At 40.5% G+C, this 22,080-nt stretch overlaps 1 protein-coding gene across 1 annotated transcript; it reads left to right on the top strand.

Moving 5' to 3' along the window:
- The first annotated feature begins 8,250 nt into the window (after nucleotides 1-8,250).
- Nucleotides 8,251-9,365, top strand: LOC104109351 (glutathione S-transferase U9-like). The gene is made up of 2 exons (XM_009618617.4): nucleotides 8,251-8,680; nucleotides 8,763-9,365. Exons 1-2 carry the CDS (start codon nucleotides 8,363-8,365, stop codon nucleotides 9,114-9,116), a joined length of 672 nt encoding a protein of 223 aa, XP_009616912.1. The 5' UTR covers nucleotides 8,251-8,362; the 3' UTR covers nucleotides 9,117-9,365.
- The last annotated feature ends 12,715 nt before the right edge of the window (nucleotides 9,366-22,080 follow it).

Here is a 22,080-nt window from a genome sequence, read left to right as displayed (position 1 = left end):
GAAAATATAGTGCTCTATTTATTTTTTGAGAGAAATGAATCTGAAGAGCTGGAACTTAATTGGGGGCCGTGTTACTTATCAGATTAGGTTGTCATTATAGTTCAATTATCAAGTTGAATTTCTCCATAAAAAGTATGCAGCATTTATTGGCTAAAAGTTAGTAACTTCTATTCATTTGCGGGTAACAATTTTAATTTTTAACAGAGTTGCCGGTGTTGAAAGAAGTTCCTCCTTATGATGGTTATGTTTCTTAACAAACGTCTTCAGACAAAGTGGCTTCAAATTACCCACAGAGCTAGTAATTAATTTTGTAAAATGTGTTGGTATATGTGGATGCAAATAAGTTGTCACCGTATACTTTGATGTCGTGCTATATTTCCATATATTTTTACATTATTTATCCTACTTGCTTGTTGTTTGGATGCTAATTTGTGCGACAATTGAGCTTAATAGAGCTTATTTCACGTGTAGGAATGATTGAACATGAATTGGAGAAAAGTTGAACGAAATGGTACCTCAGAGCCTCAAAATGGAGCAATAAAAGAAGACGTGCAAGGCAATGAAAAGTCATGGCCATAGACAGTGCAAGACATTGTCCAGGGCACTGTCATTGGCGCACCAGACAATGCCTCGCACAGAAACATTGGTGCCCCAAACAGTGCCTCGCACAGAAACATTGGTGCCTCTGACAGTGTCTCGCGCTGACGCTGCTATCCAAGCCAATGTTATTTCCTCACTATTTTTGGACATGTATACTTCTGCCCCAACTCTATAAATACCTCTTAAAGTTAGTTTTTCTAGGGTAAGACATTATTGGAGAGGCAAAAGACTACGAAATACCCTGGAGCACGAATCACAAGAGTTTTTCTCTCCGTTCTTCTTTAATCTATAGTTTAATGCTTTTGAATATTATTATGATTGTTTATACAATTATGAGTAGCTAAACTCTCTAATCTAGGGTTTGATGGAACCTATTGAACGATGAATTCTTGTTACGTTTTAATATAATTTTGCCTTTGAGTATCCCTACTTGTTCAACTACGTATATATTGTTGTTGATTGAATGACCATCAATTGACTATGCTTATTTATTATGTATTTCTTGAGAAAGAGTGCATATTTAGGTTGTTGTTGAACAACGTCACTCCCAAGGTATATGAGAGATCAATACGACGGGTTTAAAAGCGGGATTAGAGATAACAAAGCTTTGACGTAATCAAAGTGAGCGGTGACAAAGTGCGAGCTAGCGTAATTCGAGAGGATATGACTTAGTAAATTATTGTAGTTGCTCGAGAGAGAATTACGATAAGTCGAGTGCTCATGATCAGTAGAGAATACTTAGGTGAAATTGTAGGAGACGTCGCGGTAAGGATTCCGACAATTGGGGAAATCATAACTCTAGGCTTTTTCAATTTTGTCTCCAACCCTTAATATCCATATTTATTAATTTACTACTTTAATTTGTTAGTTAATTAGTTAGACATAAGAATCTTAAAATTTATAACTTTGAAATTGTTCGAACTTATCTTTTTAGTAATATTGAACAATTATAGTGAAATCTTAGTTCTCTGTGGGATTTGACTCCGGACTTTTAGACCGGATTATATTTGCAGCGACTGCTTATCCTTTTTAAGACTAGAGTTGGACGTGATCAAATTTTGGTGCCATTGCCGGGGAACTAACGGTGTAGTTGTTGCTATATATATATTGCTAGGTTTCAAGTTTGAACTTTTATTTTATTTTGTTTGTTTTATTTTTTTAATTTTATTTTATTTTACTTGTTGATTTGAGAAATATGACATCTTGGAATTATGGAAGTTTAGGTGTTGGTAATTTTACTTTTGATCCGTATACATATTGTAAAAGAAATCACTTGTGGCAAAATTTTCAAAACGTTCCTGAAAGCGAGTTATGTGCACCAACTCAATTTTATTTATGGAATGTGTGTGATGTGTGTGGTGGTCAAAATGATTACTTTCATGGTTGTGCTTATATTTCTTATCCTCCCCCAACCCCTTACTATGATGGTTCTACTTTTTCTTGTGAAGTAAATAGGAACAAAGGACCCGGGGATGATGACCTGAAGGAGATCAAGGATATGCTAAGGTACCTTGTGGAAAATAATAATGAGATACAACTGCAGATACAAAGGCAAGAGGCAACTATTCGCAACTTGGAGGCTCAAGTGAGTCAAATAGTTGAAGCTTTTAATGCTCAACAAGTTAATAGTATGGATAGTAGCCAGGAGTAGTGTGCATTAGAGACAGAAATGGAGGTGCCAATGGAGGAGTCCAGAGTAGAACACCAACACTTTAACCAACTAGAATTTGATGATGTCAATGTTGAAGAAATAATACTAGAGTCAGGTAAGGACATTGATGATACAAATTTAGTTGACTCTAGTATAATTTATGTTGAGAAGGCTAAAAATCTTAAAGTTCAGGTATTTGAGCGCGTCAGACCTCATTCCAAACACTTCTCTACATTATGTTCGGATGGTGAAATGAGAATTGATCCTTATGAGCATAAAAAGGAGTCACGGGAAGAGGTATATGAGCCTTGTATTTTGAAATATTCAAGGTCATGTAGGCAAGGTGACACTCCTTGGTCGAGAGCCAAAAGGTGCATGAGAATTTACTTAATATTTGGTTCACAAGAATTTATACCACCCCAGGAGTATAATCATAAGCTTCAATCAAAACTTGAGGTTAAATTCATAAGCTCAAGGTGGAGGCAGAAAGTGGTTCATGTCGTGCCGCGACGTTAAATCAGGCGCTTGTTTGGAGGTAACCCAACTTTACTGTTGTCTTTTATTTTTAGTTTTTTTTTAATTATTTTCTTATTGTATTACTTTTGTAGTGTCATTTTTGATTTTTTAGGATCATGGGAAATATAGCTTTTGGAAGGATGCAACAACAAGTTAGATAGTTAGAACTAAGTGTGGGGTGCCCATACAAAGAAAAATACTCGGGAGAAGTCTGAGTACCCCATGAGCTGCTAGTGCCTCAGCCTTTGGCCTACCAGAAAGTTTCTTTTACCCTCTTATTATTTATATTGTGCATTGGGGACAATGCACAATTTTAAGTGTGGGGTGAGGAGATTGTCTGGGTGACTTTCTATGCTATTTTAGCTGTGTTAGTTTAATTGATAATTTTTTTTAAAAAAATAATTTGGACTTTTCCCAACGATGGATCTCTTAGATAGTTTTCTTGAGGGATTTAAGTCTAAACAAAAAATACAAAAAAATTAGAAAAAAATACAAAAACATGTCTTTTATTTTCCTTAGGTAGTAATAATCCCCCGTGGTTTTTCTTAGTGCCTCGGTTATTTTTCATGGGATGTAACTTGAGCTGGGTAGTAGTTTTTTTTATTTTTACTTTTAGAGTAGTATGTAGGAAATAAAAGAGAAGAACTGATGTGATTTGCATCCTTTGACTTGTTTGATGGTTGCATACTTAGGTTCTGGCATGCGTTTCACGTTCCCTTAGTTTTAATATATGATGATGCCTTGGTAAAAATGAATAGCATGTGGTATAACTCCTATGTCTCGGTTACTTGACTTGTGTTCACTTTGTACTTTATGCTTAATATATCTCTTGGCTTTGTGAATACTTGTTTGAGTGAGAGTCCAAATGAAAATGTCCTTAGTGTGTCATGTGCTATGTGTGAAGTGAGTTCTTTGTATAGTCCATGTTATTGCATTTGAGTCTAGAACTTGCGAAATATGAATTAAAACCAAATTCTAGGTGTTGCTTAGTTTGAAAAGTGATGTTAGGCTTTCCTTGATCTTTTTGAGTTTTGTTGCTTATCACAAATAAAATCACCCCTAGTTACCCTTTTGAGCCTATAAACCTTTCTTTTGGCACCCGCATTACAAGTCTATCCCCTTTTATTCTTAATTGAATCATTTTGATCCTTAGACCTCTTAAAGCACTTGAATTACAAAGAAAGCGCTAGAAAGAAGTAATGAGGAAACTTGGGGTAGCTTTTGAGTAGAACCAATAGAAGGAAGAAATATGCACTTGTGCTTAAAATAAAATCCACTAGCGGCAAGGCAAAAATACAAACAAAAAAAAGAAAAACAAAAGAAGAAGAATTGAATAAATAAAGGTTTCTTATTTTTGCTAGTGGATGTGATATGAAGTAGTACGTAAAGAAGAAGGAAAAATATTCTGGGGTGAGCTATCTTGTGATGATTGAAGTGGATTGAATGAATTACGCTTAAAATTGAATACGCCATGTATTAAAGTGCTTAGGAGGGTTAGCTACTATATCCCAAATATATCCTACCTGTCCCTTAGCCCATATTACAATCATAGAAAGTCCTAGTTGATTTCGGATCGAGCGGGTCTACATTAGTAGAGGTTTACGTAATGGGCAAGCTTATGGTACCTTTTTGTATATGTGACTTCTTGATAACGACTAGGTCGGGAATCCAAACTAGAGTAAGAATTTGAAAAGTAAATACGGAAGTAATAACAATAAGAAATTGAACAACTAGAACTAGAGGGCAGAGAATAAAGGATATGGAAAAATTCAAGGAATGAATTTCAAGAACTTCCAAGAACGCAAGTTCTATAGCCTTGACAAGATCAAAGCAACAACGTCTTGATTTATTGAAGAACTCAAACGCCTTTACTTAAAAGCAAATCAAAATAATAGATTCAGATCTTAACCGCTTTACGAGTAACTTGAGACAACAATTAATAACTAGTATTAATCGCCTTCTAAGAATACTACAAAGAAATTAAGGATATCACAATAGGAAGTAATCTTACTACCTTGAACTATGAACTAGTAAAGGTTGAAAGATAAATCTCAAAGCACAAGTAACAACGGTTAAAAAGAACTCTCAAAGTATGATATACTTAATCAATAATGAAGTGTCTCAATGAATGAGAAGAACTCCTTATTTATAGGAGTACTAAGGCATAAAAAGTACTTAAAATTAGGTAGGATGGCTGCTAAGGCATAAAAAGTCATTACAATTAGGTAGGGTGGTTGCTAAGAAGTAAGAAAAGTCATTAAAATTAGCTAGGGGTGGCCAAATCCCTTTGGGACAGATTTGGACCTTAAAACTACTAGTTTGAGCCATTGGTTTGGACTCTAATTGGGATCCTTTTGAAATACCCCCTTTTGGACCTCTTTTAAGCTCATTTTGAGCCCCTTTGGTAGACTTCAAGGGCTAATTTGGTGGCCCAATCTTCCTCCTCTTGAACTTCAATTTGGATCACCAAATAATTGTAAAACTTGGATAATTCACCTACTTTGGGCTTGAGCTCTTCCTCTACAATTAAAAGTTTGTTTATTTTCCATTGAAGTCTGGCAATCTTAGTCTGCAACTCTTTAGCTTGAGATATTGTAAATGGCCTTTGAGCTTCCAAAACTCTATCCTTGTCCTTGATGCTATCACTTCTTTGAGAAAGTGAGTTCTTTTTCTTCATATGTGTGAGTCCTTAAATTATATTTGATCATGTGATTTGGATGTGTGAACTGCTTATTCATTTGTTTTAGTGTGAGGGCACATGGTTTCACAAAGGATAGGTAACATTATTAGACTTCTCTATTATATTAAGTATTCAAGCCTTGGTTGCATTGTGACATTGAGTTAGTTATCGATGGTAGGATTGTTATAGCCATGTTGTTCCTATGTTTGACATTTTGAAATTGGGCATAAGTACGGAAAGTGTATTTTGAATGCATATGCTAAAGTTTAATTGTTGCTATCAACCATGGTCATAGGTGTAGTGTGTTATGAATGTGTGGGTTGTTGGGTCCTTGAAGAGGAAGTGTTTAGTTGGTTGACTCGAGGGCGAGCAACATTTTAAGTGTGGGGTGTTGATGTCGTGCTATAATTTCATATATTTAGACGTTATTTGCCCTACTTTCTTATTGTTTGGATGCTAATTTGTGCGGCAATTGAGCTTAATAAAGCTTATTTCACGTGTAGGAATGTTTGGACATGAATTGGAGGAAAGTTGCACGAAATGGTACCTCAGAGCCTCAAAATGGAGTAATAAAAGAAGACGTGCAAAGCGATGAAAAGTCATGGCCATAGATAGTGCAAGACATTGTCCAGGGCACTATCATTGGCACCCCACACAGTGCCTCGCGCAGAAACATTGGCGCCCCAGACAGTGCCCCGCGCAGAAACATTGGTGCCTCTGACAGTGCCTCGCGCTGACACTGCTATCCGAGCCAATTATATTTCCTCACTATTTTTGGACATGTATAGTTCTTCCCCAACCCTATAAATACCTCTTAAAGTTAGTTTTTCTAGGGTAAGGCATTATTGGAGAGGCAAAAGACTACTGAATACTCTGGAGCACGAATCACAAGAGTTTTTCTCTCCGTTCTTCTTTAATTTGTAGTTTAATGCTTTTGAATATTACTATGATTGTTTATACAATTATGAGTAGCTAAACTCTCTAATGTAGTGTTTAATGGAACCTATTGAATGATGAATTCTTGTTAAGTTTTAATATAATTTTGCCTTTGAATATCCCTACTTGTTCAACTACGTGTTTATCGTTGTTGATTGAATGTCCATCAATTGACTATGTCTATTTATTATGTATTGCTTGAGAAAGAGTGCATATTTAGGTTATTGTCGAACAACATCATTCCCAAGGTATATGAGAGATCAATACAGCGAGTTTAAAAGCTGGATTAGAGATAACAAAATATTGACGTGATCAAAGTGAGCGGTGACAAAGTACGAGCTAGCGTAATTCGAGAGAATATGACTAGTAAATTATTGTAGTTGCTCGAGAGAGAATTACGATAAGTCGAGTGCTCATGATCAGTAGAGAATACTTAGGCGAAATTGTAGGAGATGTAGCGGGAAGGATTCCGACAATTGGGAAAATCATAACTCTCGGCTTTCCCAATTTTGTCTCCAACTCTTAATATCCATATTTATTAATTTAGTACTTTAATTTGTTAGTTAATTAGTTAGACATAAGAATCTTAATATTTATAACTTTGAAATTGTTTGAACTTGTCTTTTTAGTGATATTGAACAATTATAATAAAATCTTAGTTCTCTGTGGGATTCGATTCCGGACTTTTAGACCGGATTATATTTGCAGCGACCGCTTATGCTTTTTAGAACTAGAGTTGGACGTGATCATTCTTTAATCACTAATTTTTAGTGCAAATTTCTATTAGTTTAAATTATGTTTTTGTGGTCACCGGATACTTGACTAATTAGAATTTAGTAATTTGCTTAAATTCATTTTTTTCTCTCTATAATGATGTCATCTAGGTCAGCTATTGCTCTAACAAGCCGCATGTCAATTAATTTACGAGCATACTACGTCGTATCAACATTGGACGTCAGGTAACTTTGCCCGTCAAAGATTAGAAAAATGATTAATTCACCAAGTGCTGCTTCTATTGGAATTCTCAGTCTTAGTTCACAACATTGTCATTTTAGCTATTTGACAACAGAGGTGGTGCCAATATTTAAAGTTATTAGGGTTCGATATTCTAGTCTTTTATGTTATTGGGTTTCAAAGTAAAAATTTATACGTATTCAATGAATTTTTTAAGATAAATATACAGTTTGCACTAATGCTACTAGGTTCGGCCGAATCTATTAACAAAGCTCTAGCTCCTCCCCGGATTGACGGCCACTTACTTGACGTTGAAACCATTTAAAATACCAGAAGTAACTTCATGTACTTCTGCAATTTTAACGTGCCTCTCTTCAGGTGTAGACCAACTAAATCCTACTTTTATCTCCAAGAAAGCGACGCCTAAACAAGTAGTTAGTAATTTATTATTCCGTTGCTGTTGATTCCGAACCTACTCCATTTTAAATTTGTAACTTCTTGACTGTAATGGCTTTGGTGGGCGCACAAGGAATTAAAAAGTAAAGGGATCTTGACTCTTGAGCCCCAAGAAATGGCGTCGAAATGTGCCACCTACTAATCATTTTTCTGTTTGAATTCTAAAGATAACTAAACTTTACTTTTGTAATATACTCCCCGTGTCCAAATTTCTGCGGCCGTATTCGAATTTCAAGAGCCAAACTTTTTAATTTTGACCGTAAATACAGACATAAAATCTTTATATTTTTTGGAAAAAAAAAAAAATACTACACAACAAGTACTATAAATTATACTCCAAATTTAACAATTTAAAATATTTAAAAGGCATACGATCAAATTGCAATTAAAAAAAAATTCTTTTGACTCTTGAAATTGGGATGGAAAGTGTGGAAACTCCGATGTTCGATATCTGCTGATGCAAGAAAAGTCTTAATTAACATAAAGTTTACTTGGGAGTTGGGACTCTACTTAAAGGACCAACTACAAGCAGAAAATTAACAGCTGAATGAATAATAATATTAAGAAAAATGGCTGAGGAAAACAAAGTAATTCTACATGGAACATGGGGTAGCCTTTTTGTTAAGAGAGTAGAACTGGCTCTCAAAATCAAAGGCATACCTTATGAGTATGTTGAAGAAGATTTGAGCAACAAGAGTCCCCAGCTGCTCAAGTACAATCCTGTTCTCAAGAAGGTCCCTGTACTTGTTCACAATGGTAAACCTGTTTCAGAGTCGCTCGTCATTCTTGAATACATCGATGAAACCTGGAAGACCGGACCTAGAATCTTGCCAGAAGATCCCTATGAAAGAGCCATAGTTCGTTTCTGGGCTAATTACATTGATCAGGTTAGTCATGTTGAACTATTTGACCACTTCATACTTACAGATACATACAATTTGTTTCCTAACTTTGCTCTAATATATACAGCATCTTATAGCCAGCACGGCTAAGCTGTGGAAGTCAAGTGGAGAAGAACAAGAGAAGGCTCAAGAGGAAGTGTTGGAAAAAATAAGAATTGTGGAAGAGGGAAATCCTGAAATCCATGGAAATGAATTGGGGATCTTACAAATCTTGCTGGTTACAACATTTGGATCTCATAAAGCATATGAAGAGGTCCTTGGTGTGAAGATTTTGGTTCCAGAAAACACCCCACTACTTTATTCATGTGTCACAAGTTTAAACGAGTTGACACTGGTGAAACAAATTTGTTCTCCTCATGATATGCTTGTGTCAAAGCTCAAAATCTATAGGCAAAATGCCTTAAAATCCACCACCCGCTGAGCTACTGATTTTCTGGAAGAAATACTTGTGAAACATGTCTACTGTTTTTTTTATTGTTACATAGGGGGAGGGGAATAGTGAGAATTATTGAATCTGCACCAACTGCGTGTTAGTGGTAACCGCAGTTCAATTAAATACTATTCTAAATAATTCCCAGCCACAGCGTCAGTCGTGTGGATTCTGCTTGTAATAAGGTCTGTGACCACGCTTGAGATCATTTGTGAAATGTAATATTTCAAATTTCTGAAACCATGACATCTTTCAACTTCTAGTTTATCATCAATTGCAACAAATGAAGAACCCCCTTTTGATAATTTGTATCGAGATGAGGCAGTAATAATTTGTTTCACCACCTTACAGTATAACGATAAATTATGATTGTAATTCAAGATAAAGGTTAAAAAGAGAATCAACAGCCTCAAGACACAAAACTAAAAAAGTCATACTCCAATACCAATTCATCCGTCATTCACTACAAACATTTTCTCTCTATCTTCAATACATCAGCAATTAATTAACAATATGATTCAGATTTCAAATATGATCCCATCTTGGTTTGTTTGCGGGTTTGGGTGACTGTACTGAGATTTTCTCGGCACGGAAAATAGAATTATATGGAAGATTGACAAAGGAACGTGACACATGTTAGACCAAAAAATATAACTTTTGGTTTAAATAATTAAATTTATGTGATAATAGTTTAAACCTAGTTAATAATAATATTTCTAGATGTGACTTCCGAAAGCGTGATTAGCATCGAATAGATCTGGTAGAAAAATTATAACAGTATGCAATAACTATTCCAAAAAGTATGAGCTATAATGTATTATTTAATAATAATAAATGACATTTAAGTAAATATGAGGAGTGATTTACCCAATAAAGGATGAGCTAGATGGTTGTTCCTCCTAACAATGATGAGTGACAGACAAAACTTTTAATGTTCGAATTCTTCTCGAATATGATGGAAAGTATGGAATAATATAGACAGGAATCTTGATTAAAATGTAGTGTTAGTATCTTAGCAAGAGAGAGAATCTTTTGTCAAAGTCGGTTCTTACAAATGAGTATCGCATGACCCGTATCATTGTCTCTTTTTCTATTTACATGAGACATTTTTCTAATAAACCCTAATAGTACAAGTGCATAGAATATTTACTAGAATATTCTCTTTAATATCCTATTTCGAAAACTAGCCGTTATAGCTTCATCAATGGTGCTCGACCTCGACCACTATTGACATTTCAACCACGGCTCTCGTCAACTCTTCGACTATGAGTCTCGTTGCTTCCTGGTCTACCTCGACTAACGACGGCTCGCGAATTCTTTCTTTAGCGTTATCTTATCTTAAATATTTTAGGGCAGATTTTGACCCATATAGTTAGTCCCTCCGCTTATTGAGGTCGGCCTTAGGCGGGCTTGATGAGCGGATTATGTTCATTGCGGCCAAAACAATTGGACGAGTTGATCAGGTCGTGATGACTAAGGCGAGCTGGCAACATGGCCCTTCATGAGCCGCAAAATTTAGAGTTGTGCCGTTCATGAATCAAGGTGACGTCACGACCTCATGCGTCATCATGACGCGTATTCCCGATGCGTCGCATTATTTTGCGTGGGTCTCCTAATTGGTCCTACCGCTTCGATTTCGATGCCATGTAATGATGAGCCAATTTCTCAATTTTGATGCCCGAATTCTTATAAATAGGGATGTGAGGGTGTAATCCCAAATTTTATAACTTTCCTGTATATCGAAACCCTATATCTGCTTCTTCCTTTTCCATTGTTGTGCATCTTTTCGTTTTGTTCCCGCAATTCTTATCGTTTTTAACACCCCGTTGTTTGATTCCTTCCCCTCTTTCACTAAAAATATGTCTAAGGTACCTTTTAGGTCCAATGAGGGAAGTGACCAGGTCCCTCTAGCGATTCTTCTTCCTTCTCATGCTGAGAACGTTCCCACTGTTGTTGAGGACGGAAGCTTTTCGACTTTGGAAGAGATAGTTCCTCATAACCCCGATGTTAGGTCTGATTTTTCGAAACCGCCTGAAGCCGAACCCGGCACCTTTAAGTCGGCGATGAAGGAAGATGATTTGTTAGAGCTCAAGGTGAAATACGGCCTTCCTGATCACATCGAATTGATCCCTACCAGGTGGGATGCAGTGCAGTACCACCGTCTTGGGTATTGCGCATTCTACGCCTATTCCTTTCACGTCGGCTACACTCCTCTTCTCCTCCCACTGCGGAAGAATTCTGTCGCTTCTACGGCATTTTATCGGCTCAACTCGCAACGTATGTCTACAAGCTCATAAGGATGCTTACCAAGTTTGCGGAGTTAGCCGGGGTCGAGATCACAATTCGACACCTGATGCACCTGTTCACCCCTAGCTTGTATAAGGGAGCGATATTCAACCTTCGCCACCAAGGAGGCACGTGCCTAGTGGTGAAGATGGACGACAAGGCTAATCGCCAGTTCTTGCTCAACTTTTTGCTTCGTTAGAACTAAGGACGTGGTGGCCAACGTCAATGGCTTCCCTGAACCATGGAATTGCACTCGTAAGCACCTCACTCCCTTGCGTGTAGGTACTTGGTTTATTTTACTTATTTGTGGATTCTAACCTCTCGTTCTTTTCTTACGCAGCCAAGACCGCGCCTCCTCCTTTGGTCAAGGACATTTATGGTTGGGTCGGTCGGCTTCTCCCTCACATCGCAGGAATTCGTGATTGGCTGGGCTTCTTTAAGAGATTTGGGCCGGCTCCCCCCTTGACTGGTAAGTTACTCTCGTCTTTGTCATGTTAGTTATTTCTCTTTTGTGGTTTGTTTTGGCTGACTTTCTTATCCCTTTGTACTTATCTTAATTTGAGCTAGGGGGTCCTCGAGGAGGTCAAGGGCTCCCGCACCTACATTCCGTAGGAGGAAAGCAGCTGCCTCTTCGACTCCTACCCTTTCTATGACCGCGACTTATTCTGCTCTCTCCTCGGTCCCGCCCGCTATTGCTTCAGCATCAATTCCTTCTTTATCTACGGAGACTTCGGTTGCGGAGTCTTCGACTTCTCCCTTGCACCGTCTCATAGATGAGAAAGAGGAGTCATTTCCAGTGATGGGGACTTGATGCCCCATAAAAGGAGATCAGAGGACGTTGGCGACGGGGTTGCCCGGGCCGTTGGCTCGGTGATGGGTGATTTTACACTTCGTGAGACAGCGACTATTATCAATGAAGTTGATGTAGGGCCGTAGTCTGAGATTCCGAGGTCGGCAGAGGCCGACGAGGGTGTGTCTCTCCCTTCTACGATGACGGCAGTTGAAGGGCCGACCACTAGGGCTTCTGACACTTCACGGCAAGAGGAGTTGTCGAAATAGCAGCCATCTGATGATACTTCTTTGCCGGCCAATGGGAGAGGCAAAAGCGTTGCCAAAGAAGGCTATGAGACGGGTTAAAACATTGATGTTGCTGACCTGAATATGATGGAGGAAGGGTTTACCCAGCTCGAGGTGAAGCTGGAGGGGTCTACGAGGACCATTGCTATCCCCATGGATCGTGATCTGTTGAAAAATACGGAGAACATAATTCCTGCCCTCGGCCCTCTTTGCTCCGACATAGAGGGTGAAACCCTCAAAGAGCTGGACGATGTTACCTTGTCGAGGATCATAGTCGGCCTTGCTCTCAGGGTGAGTATTTTATGGCTTCGTCTTTCTGTCTGTTTTTTGTGTTTAGTGTTTTGCCTTTGTAAGTAGAGGCATTCTCATTTCTGCTTTCCTTCTTTTTCTTTTTGTTACTGCAGACCATGATTTTGGAGATTGAAAGTGCCCGAAGGGAGGAGAACCGTAAGGAAATATTTTAAGGTTGAAACGCAAATATTTCGAGTACCGCGGCAAATACCGGGAGTTTCACAGGCGGTTTGGTGAGGGAGGCAATTTGCAGGCCCATCGTGATGAATTGAAGGAGTAGGATGACGAGCTGGTGAGAGTCATCGAGAAGTGTAGTGCCCTTGAGAGGACGTTGAGAAGTAGGGAAGAAGAGCTCGAAGTCAGCAGATCCATAGAGGCCCAATGTGGCGACCTTCAGACGCAAGTGGTCGAGCTGCGTAGGCAATTAGAGGATTGTCGGCTTTAGGTGGAGTTCCTTACTGGAGAAATCACTGAGAAAGTGAGAGAGTTGGAGAAAGCTGAGGCGGCGCGGTCAGAGGCTCTGAATAAGGCGGAGTCCCTTGAGGTGGTGATTCTAACTCTCCGTTCTGAGCGGGATAATGACCTAGTGAGGACCAGGCTTAAGGAAGAACGGCTCGATGAAAGGGTGGGGGAGTTGGAAAAAGAGGACTATGTTCTTAACGACCGAGTGGTCTCCTTGGAGGCCGAGAATGCCCAATTGCTGGCACAACCGTCCTCTTCTCGTATCTCAGATTTTTCCAACATTCCTCAGGACTTATATGATGAGTGGATTCACGCTGAGGCCCAGTTAGATATCTTTTAAGATCTGCATGCGGCGAGGTCCATTTCTAATGAGGTCCTTGAAGGCATTTGTGTGAAGGCTCGCGAGGCCCGGCTTGCTTTTGGGTATGATCCTGCAACACCTGAGGTCGGCGACGGTGATGACAAAGGTGTGGATCAACTTAAGGAGGTTGCATGGTACGATACCGCATACCCGGAGGGCGAAGGCGACGGTGGCAAGGGTGTTTGTGGCCAAGGCGGTGACGGAGCAGAGGATCATGGTGGTGGTGCTCAGTAGTCTTTTCTCTTTCTCTTTTTTGTAAGATTTTTTGCATTTTTGGAGGCATCTTCATGAGCCTTTGTAAGAAATATTTTAAGTATGAAATTCCAAATTTGTTCTCTGCATCTGTTTCTTTTCTTGTGGTTTTCTTTTTGTACTTGTATGTTTTTTTTCTTCTGTTGCTTGTGCATCGGAACGTAGCCGAGGTCGTCGACTTGTTTGGTTGTGATCTTTCTTTAGATTGCGCCCGAGGGCTGGTATGTGTTTATTCAAACGAGATTGAACATAACTTTTCGTTTAATATTGCGGCCAAGGGCCCATAGGTGTTAGTTCGAGCAAGGTCGAACATAGACTGTATTTAATTATGGTCGAGGGCTGGTAGGTGTTAGTTCGAGCAAGGTCGAACATAACCTGCATTTAATTATGGCCAAGGAACGGTATATGTTAGTTCGAGCAAGATCGAGCATAACCTATATTTACTTATGGCCGAGGATCGGTAGGTGTTAGTTCTAGCAAGGTCGAACATAACCTGCATTTAATTATAGTAGAGGGCCGGTAGGTGTTAGTTCGAGCAAGGTCGAACATAACCTGTATTTAATTATGGCTGAGGGCCGGTAGGTGTTAGTTCGAGCGAGGTCGAACATAACCTGAATTTAATCGTGGCCGAGCGCCGGTAGGTGTTAGTTCGAACGAGGTCGAACATAACCTGAATTTAATCGTGGTCGAGGGCCGGTAGGTGTTAGTTCGAACAAGGTCGAACATAACCTGAATTTAAGAGAAATGTGTTGGTAAGTGTAAAGTTTATTGCCTTGACATTGTTGCATTTGTTACATATTTGGAGAAATTTATAGACTTTGGGTGTTAGCTAGTGTTCCAGTCCCGATCTATCTTGTCCCTTCATTGGTCGATATGGAGAGTAGTGAGAGGTCGAGCAATGGAATAGTAACCAGGGCCTCGCCTTTGCATACTTTGACTTGGAGTGTTCCCTTAGTCGCCTCGTTAAAAACCTCCTTGAGAAAACCAACTGGGACAAAACTCAAGTGAGGGAAAAAAGAGTACGACTTGGGGGACACTTTTTCTTTTAGATGTTGAAGTATTTGAGGTGCCTGATATTCTAGTTGTTTGGTAGTAGCTTTCCTTCCATTGTTTCTAGTTGAAATGATTCATTATTTATTTTTGCTGTGATTTTGTATGGACCATCCCAATTTGTTCCCAGCTTACCTTCCCTGGGATCTTTGTTCGCTTGGGTTTTAGCTTTCAGTATATAGTCCTCGACTTTGAGCGGCCTGACCTTTGCTTTCTTGTTATAATAGCGCTCTACTTGCTGCTTTTGGGCGATCATTATTACATAAGCCATATTTCTTTGTTCGTCAACTTCGTCGGGTTCCTGCCTTCGGCCCTCATCGTTGCTTGTGCTGCTCTTGTGGGAGTAGCTTAGACTGGGCTCTCCTGGTACATCTTCGCGGCACCCGGATGAATGGAATACCGCGAGCTATGGGCCTCCTCAAGAATCAACTCCCGAAGCCCATCTACGTTGGGCACACATATTTGGCCCTGCATCATCAACACGCCATGATCACCAATAGTCACATCTCTAGTATCACCTCGATGAACCCTGTCCTGGAAGACGAGCAGATGGGGGTCATCATACTGACGCTCCCTAATACGATCATAAAGAGAAGACCTAGAGACCACACAAGCCAATACCCGACTAGGCTCCGAAATATCCAATCTGACAAGCTGGCTAGCTAAGGCCTGAACATCCAATGCCAAGAGTCTCTCTGCTGCTGGAAGATATGCTAAACTCCCCAAACTCTTCGTCCGGTGAGTCCAGGCATCATCCACTACATTAGCCTTCCCGAGATGGTACAAAATAGTGATATCGTAGTCCTTAAGAAGCTCCAACCACCTCCGCTGTCACAAGTTAAGATCCTTCTGTTTGAACAGATGCTGCAACCTCCGATGATTAGTGTAAATCTCACAATGGACACCGTACAAATAGTGCCGCAAAATCTTCAAGGTGTGAACAATAGCTGGTAACTCAAGGTCATGGACATGATAGTTCTTCGCATGGGTCTTCAATTGGCCCGAAGCATAAGCAATCACTCTACCCTACTGTATCATAACACACCCAATACCGATCCGTGAGGCATCATAATACACTATGTAAGAACCAGAAGCTAATGTCAGAACTAGAACTGGAGTTGTGGTCAAAGCAGTCTTGAGTTTCTGAAAGCTCTCCTCGCACTCATCCGACCACCTGAAGGGAGCACCCTTTTGGGTCAATTTGGTCAATGGCGATGCAATAGATGAAAAACCCTCCACAAAACGATAGTAATAGCCCGCCAAACCAAAAAAGCTCCCAATCTCCGTGGCTGAAGACGGTTTGAGCCAACTCTGCACCACCTCTATCTTCTTCGGATCCACCTGAATACCCTCTCTGGACACCATGTGCCCCAAGAACACCATTGAACCGAGCCAAAACTCACACTTGGAGAACTTTGCATAAAACTTCTCCTCCCTCAATCTCTATAACACAATCCTCAAATATTGGGCATACTCCTCCTGGCTACGAGAGTACACCAGGATATCATCAATGAATACAATAACGAACGAGTCCAAATAAGGTTGAAACACATTGTTCATCAAATGCATGAACGCTGCTGGGGTGTTAGTCAACCCAAAAGACATCACAAGGAACTCATAATGGCCATATCAGGTTTTGAAAGCCGTCTTAAGAATATCTGAATCCCGAATCTTCAGCTGGTGATATCCTGACCTTAAATTGATCTTGGAGAATACCCTCGCCCCCTGAAGCTGGTCAAATAGATCATCGATACGTGACAAAGGATACTTGTTCTTGAATGTGACCTTGTTCAACTGTCTGTAATCAATTCACATTCTCATAGTACCATCCTTCTTCTTCACAAATAGAACTAGTGCACCCCAAGGTGACACGCTAGGCCGAATAAACCCCTTATCAAGGAGTTCCCGAAGCTGCTCCTTTAACTCCTTCAACTCCGTCGGTGCCATACGATACAGTGGAATAGAAATGGGCTGAGTGCCTGGCACTAATTCAATACTGAAGTCGATATCCCTGTCAGGCAGCATGCCCGGTAGGTCTGCAGGAAACACATCCGGAAAATCACGCACCACCGGAATAGAATCAATGGCAGGAGTCTCTGCACTAACATCCCTCACAAAAGCCAAATAGGATAGACAACCCTTCTCAACCATCCACTGAGCCTTCAAGTGTGAAATCACTCTACTGGGAATATAGTCTATTGAACCACTCCACTCAACCCTCAGCAACCCCGGTATTGCAAAAGTTTTCCACATAAATGCCTCAGTATTATTTGACCATGGTTCCACTTATTCATATGTTTTCTCGTATTTCGCTCATTTTTTGGATATGCACTGTGAGTCTTTAGTTTCATCTGTTCATGTATCTACTCCTGTGGGCCATACTATTATTGTGGAACGCATATATCGGTCATGTGTGGTGACTATTGGGGGTCTGGAGACCAGATTGGATCTTTTGCTTCTCAGAATGGTCGATTTTGATGTGATATTGAGTATGGATTGGTTGTCTCTATGTCATGCTGTTCTAGATTGTCACACTAAGGCTGCGACCTTGACTGGTATTACCGCCTCAGTCCCATAGACCAAAGAGTAGGGCATCTCTCCTGTGCTCATTTTTGGAGTTGTTCGGTATGCCCACAATACTTCTGGTAGGACTTCCGACCACAGTCCCTTGGCGTCCCCAAGCTTCTTTTTCATGATTTTTAGTATCAATTTGTTGTAGGACTCTGCTTGCCCATTGCACGCAGGGTGCTACGGGGTTGAGATCATTCTTTTGATATGCCATTGCTCGAAAATTTGGCGGTTTTCTTTCCCGTGAATTGGGGTCTGTTATCACAACTGATTTCTTTGGGAAGGCCGAACCGACATATGATATTTCTCCATATAAAGGTGATTACTTCCTGTTCCCATATTTGGGAGAAGACTTCTGCTTCCACCTACTTAGAGAAATAGTCAGTTAAAACAAAAATAAATCGTACATTACCTCGTCCTGCCGGGAGGGGGCCTACGATGTCCATTCCCCATTTGATGAATGGCCAAGGTGAGGTGACCGAGTAGAGGTGTTCGACCGCCTGGTGAATCATTGGGGCGTACCTATGGCATTGTTCGTATATTTTCATGAAATCTGTGGCTTTATTTTTCATGGTGGGCCAACAATATCCCTCCCATATGAGGCATCAGACTAGTGCTCGGTTCCCGGAATGCACCCCGCAATGGCCTTCATGGATTTCTTCAAGGACGCGCCGAGTTTGGTTTGGGCCCAAGCACTTTGCTAAAGGGATGCCATAAGTTCTTTTGTACAGGTCATTGTGGAGGATTCTGTATCTGGCCGCTTGCATTCTCAGTTTCTTGGCTTCTTCTTTATCGCCTGGGAGTGTGTCGTCCTGAAAGTATGCGATAATACGATTGCGCCAATCCCAAGTTAAGTTAATGGTTCTTACCTCGACTTGGTCTAGCGATAAGTTGAGGATATGGACACCTTTTTTGTCTCTTGTTGTGATACTTTTGGAGGCTACGACTAGTTTAGCGAGGCCATCTGCCTCGGCATTCTGTACTCGTAGAATTTGGTCAAGCTAACATTCGTCGAACTCGGGTAGCAACTTGCATATTTCGGTCTGGTATTTTTGCAATCTTTGTTCCTTGATTTGGAAAGTCCCTATAACTTGGTTGACTATGAGCTGGGAATCATAGTATAGTTTTAACCATTTTGCCCCATACTTGAGCGCTAGTCTCAAACCTGCAATGATAGCCTCATACTTAGCCTCGTTGTTAGTCATGTCCGGGCACCTTATGGACTAGCGAATTACTTCGCCTGTTGGGACTTCGAGTACGAGTCCCAGTCCGGACCCCGATGCGTTGGACGCACCGTTGGTGTTTAGGTCCAAGAGGTCTTGTGTTTGAGGGGAAGTTTGGACGGCTTCCCTTTCGACTTCAGGCATTATTTTTTCGCTGAACACGACGACGAAGTCAGCAAGCACTTGTGACTTTATTGCTATTCGCGGCTGGTACGTAATATCGTGCTCGCTTAGCTCGAAGACCTATTTGGACAGCCTTCCCGAAAGCTCGGGTTTATGTAAAATGCTTCTTAGGGGGAAAGTCGTGACGACGAAATGGGGTGACATTGGAAATACGGTCTAAGCTTCCGTGAAGCTACGACTAAGGCCAAAAGCGATTTCTCGAAGTACGGGTACCTGCTCTTGACATAGACTAGTGTTTTTCTAATGTAATAGATGAGAGATTGCGTACCTTTGTTTTCTCAAATTAGGATTGAGCTCACTCCTACCTCGGATACAGATAGATATACGAGGAGACGCTCCCCGGCTCTAGTTTAGAAAGCAAGGGTGGAAACGACAGGTATGCCTTTAGTTCCCTCAGAACTTGGACGCACTCCGAAGTCCATTAGAGGCTGTTATCTTTCTGAAGTACGCCAAAGAATTATGGCACCTATCTGACGATGAACCTTGATAGGGCGGCGATACGGCCAATCAACCTTTGGACCTATGTTTTTAGCGGTCAGGAGTTTGGAAACCCCCCAATAGCTTTGATTTGGTCAGGGTTGACCTCGATCCCTCGTTGTGATACGAGGTAACCTAGAAACTTTCACGAGGCCACACCGAACACACACTTCTCTGGGTTCAGTTTCATTCCATACCGTTTGAGTATGTCGACAGCTTCTTTTAAGTGATCGATGTAATATTCTCCCCTTTTGGAGTTGACCAGCATGTCATCTATATATACTTCTATTGTCTTACCGAGCTGACCCTTGAACATCCGCATTACCAACCTTTGATAAGTCACCCCCGCGTTCTATAGTCCAAAGGGCATGACCCTGTAGCAGTATGTTCCTTGGTTGGTGATGGAGGTGGTTTTTTCCTGATCTTCCTCTTCCATGATGATCTGATTATAGCCTGAGTAAGCATCTAAAAAGCTTAGCAGTTCATGTCCGGTCGTTCGTCGATGAGTTGGTCGATGTGAGGCAGCGGGAACGAGTCCTTTAGATGTGCTTTGTTCAAGTATCTGAAGTCCACGCACATCCGCCATTTCTTATTCTTCTTTTTAACTATTATTTTATTGACAACCCATTTGGGGTACTTTGACTCCCTTATGGAATCATTTTCCTGTAGTTTTTCCACTTCTTCGCGTACTGCATCGTTGAATTTACGTCTGACTTGCCTCACCGGGGCGTGGAAAGGGTTGACGTTTAATTTGAACGTGGTGATTTCCTTTGGGATGCCCGACATATCTGCATGGGTAAAAGGAAACAAATCCGCGTTAGCTTTTAAGAATTGACTGATTTTACCTAGGTCCTGGAGTTTGCAACCGATATAAGCCTTTTTTCTACAGTCGCGGGGATATAAATGAACGGGGCCGAGGTCTTCTATGGTCGATCCTGCAGCCTCAACTATGTCGGGCTCTTTGATGCCTTCCTTGATCTCGTAGTGCCTTGACCTCGATCTTGTTGATTGTTATGCCTCTTTTTCCTTGTCCTTCCTTTGTTGAGTGGTGGTGCTGTCTAATGAAATGCGGTAGCACTTCCGGGACGTACGCTTATCTCCTCGTATGCTGATCACTCCCCATGGAGTTAGAAATTTGACGACTTGGTATAAGCTGGATGTGACAACCTACATGGGGTGTATCCATGGTCGTCCCACTATGGCGTTATATGCGGTGTCTTGGTCCATGATGTGAAATGTCATTTTCAAAGTCATGTCATCGGCTAACACTAGGAGGGTGATTTATCCGGATGTCTGCTCAACTACATTGTTAAAAATAGTTAGCATTGTCGCGTCCCATTTTTTCTCGCAAAAATTGAGCCTAGACGTGTGGCAACTCTTTTAAAGGAATGTGTATTAAAAGAGGAGAGTCGCCACCTAATGGTTTAAGGTGCGTTAGGGCACCTATTTGCATATGACTCAGGTTTGACTAGTTTACATCACCAGAGATCGGGTAAGGGCTCGAAATTACCTCGAAGAGAAGGTGTTAGGCACTCTTCGAGGTCCACAATTGTGGGTCTCGACTGAACTTGAATTATATGAATTAGTCGGATAAACAAAGACCTAGAAGCAAGAAGTTTGAGAAATTTTATTATTAAAATACTTTGAGGAAATACAAACACTTGATTCAAATATAAAAAGGGAATAAGATGGGGGGTCCTAAGTTTTTTAGCCTAAAAGATCATCCCGTGCAACGTAAATAATACTTCGTAACTCCCTCAAGATGGGGTGTTACTCGTATTATTCAGCGGGCACAGACTATCATCTCCTACTACCCGATTACTATCTTTAAGTTATTACCTAAAGCGCACTAATTCAATTATAAGTCATACCTTATGCGTGCATTACCCGTCCCATACCTATGGTCCAGGAGGTATTGGACCTCTATTTTGGGTGGTTCTAGACCTCACTTAGGCTGCTCAGAAATATTAAAACTAAGCGACATACAAAACATATTGGACTTCAAATATGGCAATTAAGGGCCCAAGTTTGCCTCCGCACTTAAGTAGTAAATGCACGCAAACACATATGCCAACTAGGAATCTGCAGAATCCTATAGACATGCTTTCTAGGCGATCAAGATATGCAGGTAAATTTCAGACACGGGATATAGTTTAGAAACGGAATTATGCTGGTATGACGTGCCGGTTATTGAAAGTTTTAAGTTACCAATCCTAAATGTGTGATACCTAAGTGGTCTACGCAGTTGGGTATAACAGAACCTGTTGGGGAGAGTCCCAGAATTATCCAGATTTTCCTAACAGTGTCGCTTAGGAACAATGTTTAAGTTGTCTAATATTAACCAATTAACAAGCAATTGTTTCCTATAGGCAGGATCTCTAATAGTTGATGATTAGAACTCATTTGTTTTTATACTTAGTCCTATAAACATGATTTCTAGTGATCAATGCGATACAATAATGAATGAAGTGATCAAAATCCTATAGGCATGATTTCTAGTGAATAACTGAAATGAATTGAAAGAAAGCTGGTTACCATTTATTCCTATAGGCAGGTTTCTAATGCATTTGAAATTAGTCATGCAAATTGAAGGAGTGCTCGCTTCCTATAGGCATGCTTCTAATGCATTTTGAAAGTAGTCATGCAAGGTGATTACTTCCTATAGGCATGGTATAAACACGCAACAGTAAACGTAGCATCTGAACTCATGATTAATAGTAAACAA

The sequence above is a fragment of the Nicotiana tomentosiformis genome, chromosome 10 (genome assembly GCF_000390325.3).
Source record: "Nicotiana tomentosiformis chromosome 10, ASM39032v3, whole genome shotgun sequence".
Lineage (NCBI taxonomy): Eukaryota > Viridiplantae > Streptophyta > Magnoliopsida > Solanales > Solanaceae > Nicotiana > Nicotiana tomentosiformis.
This window is presented reverse-complemented; position numbering and strand designations above follow the sequence as displayed.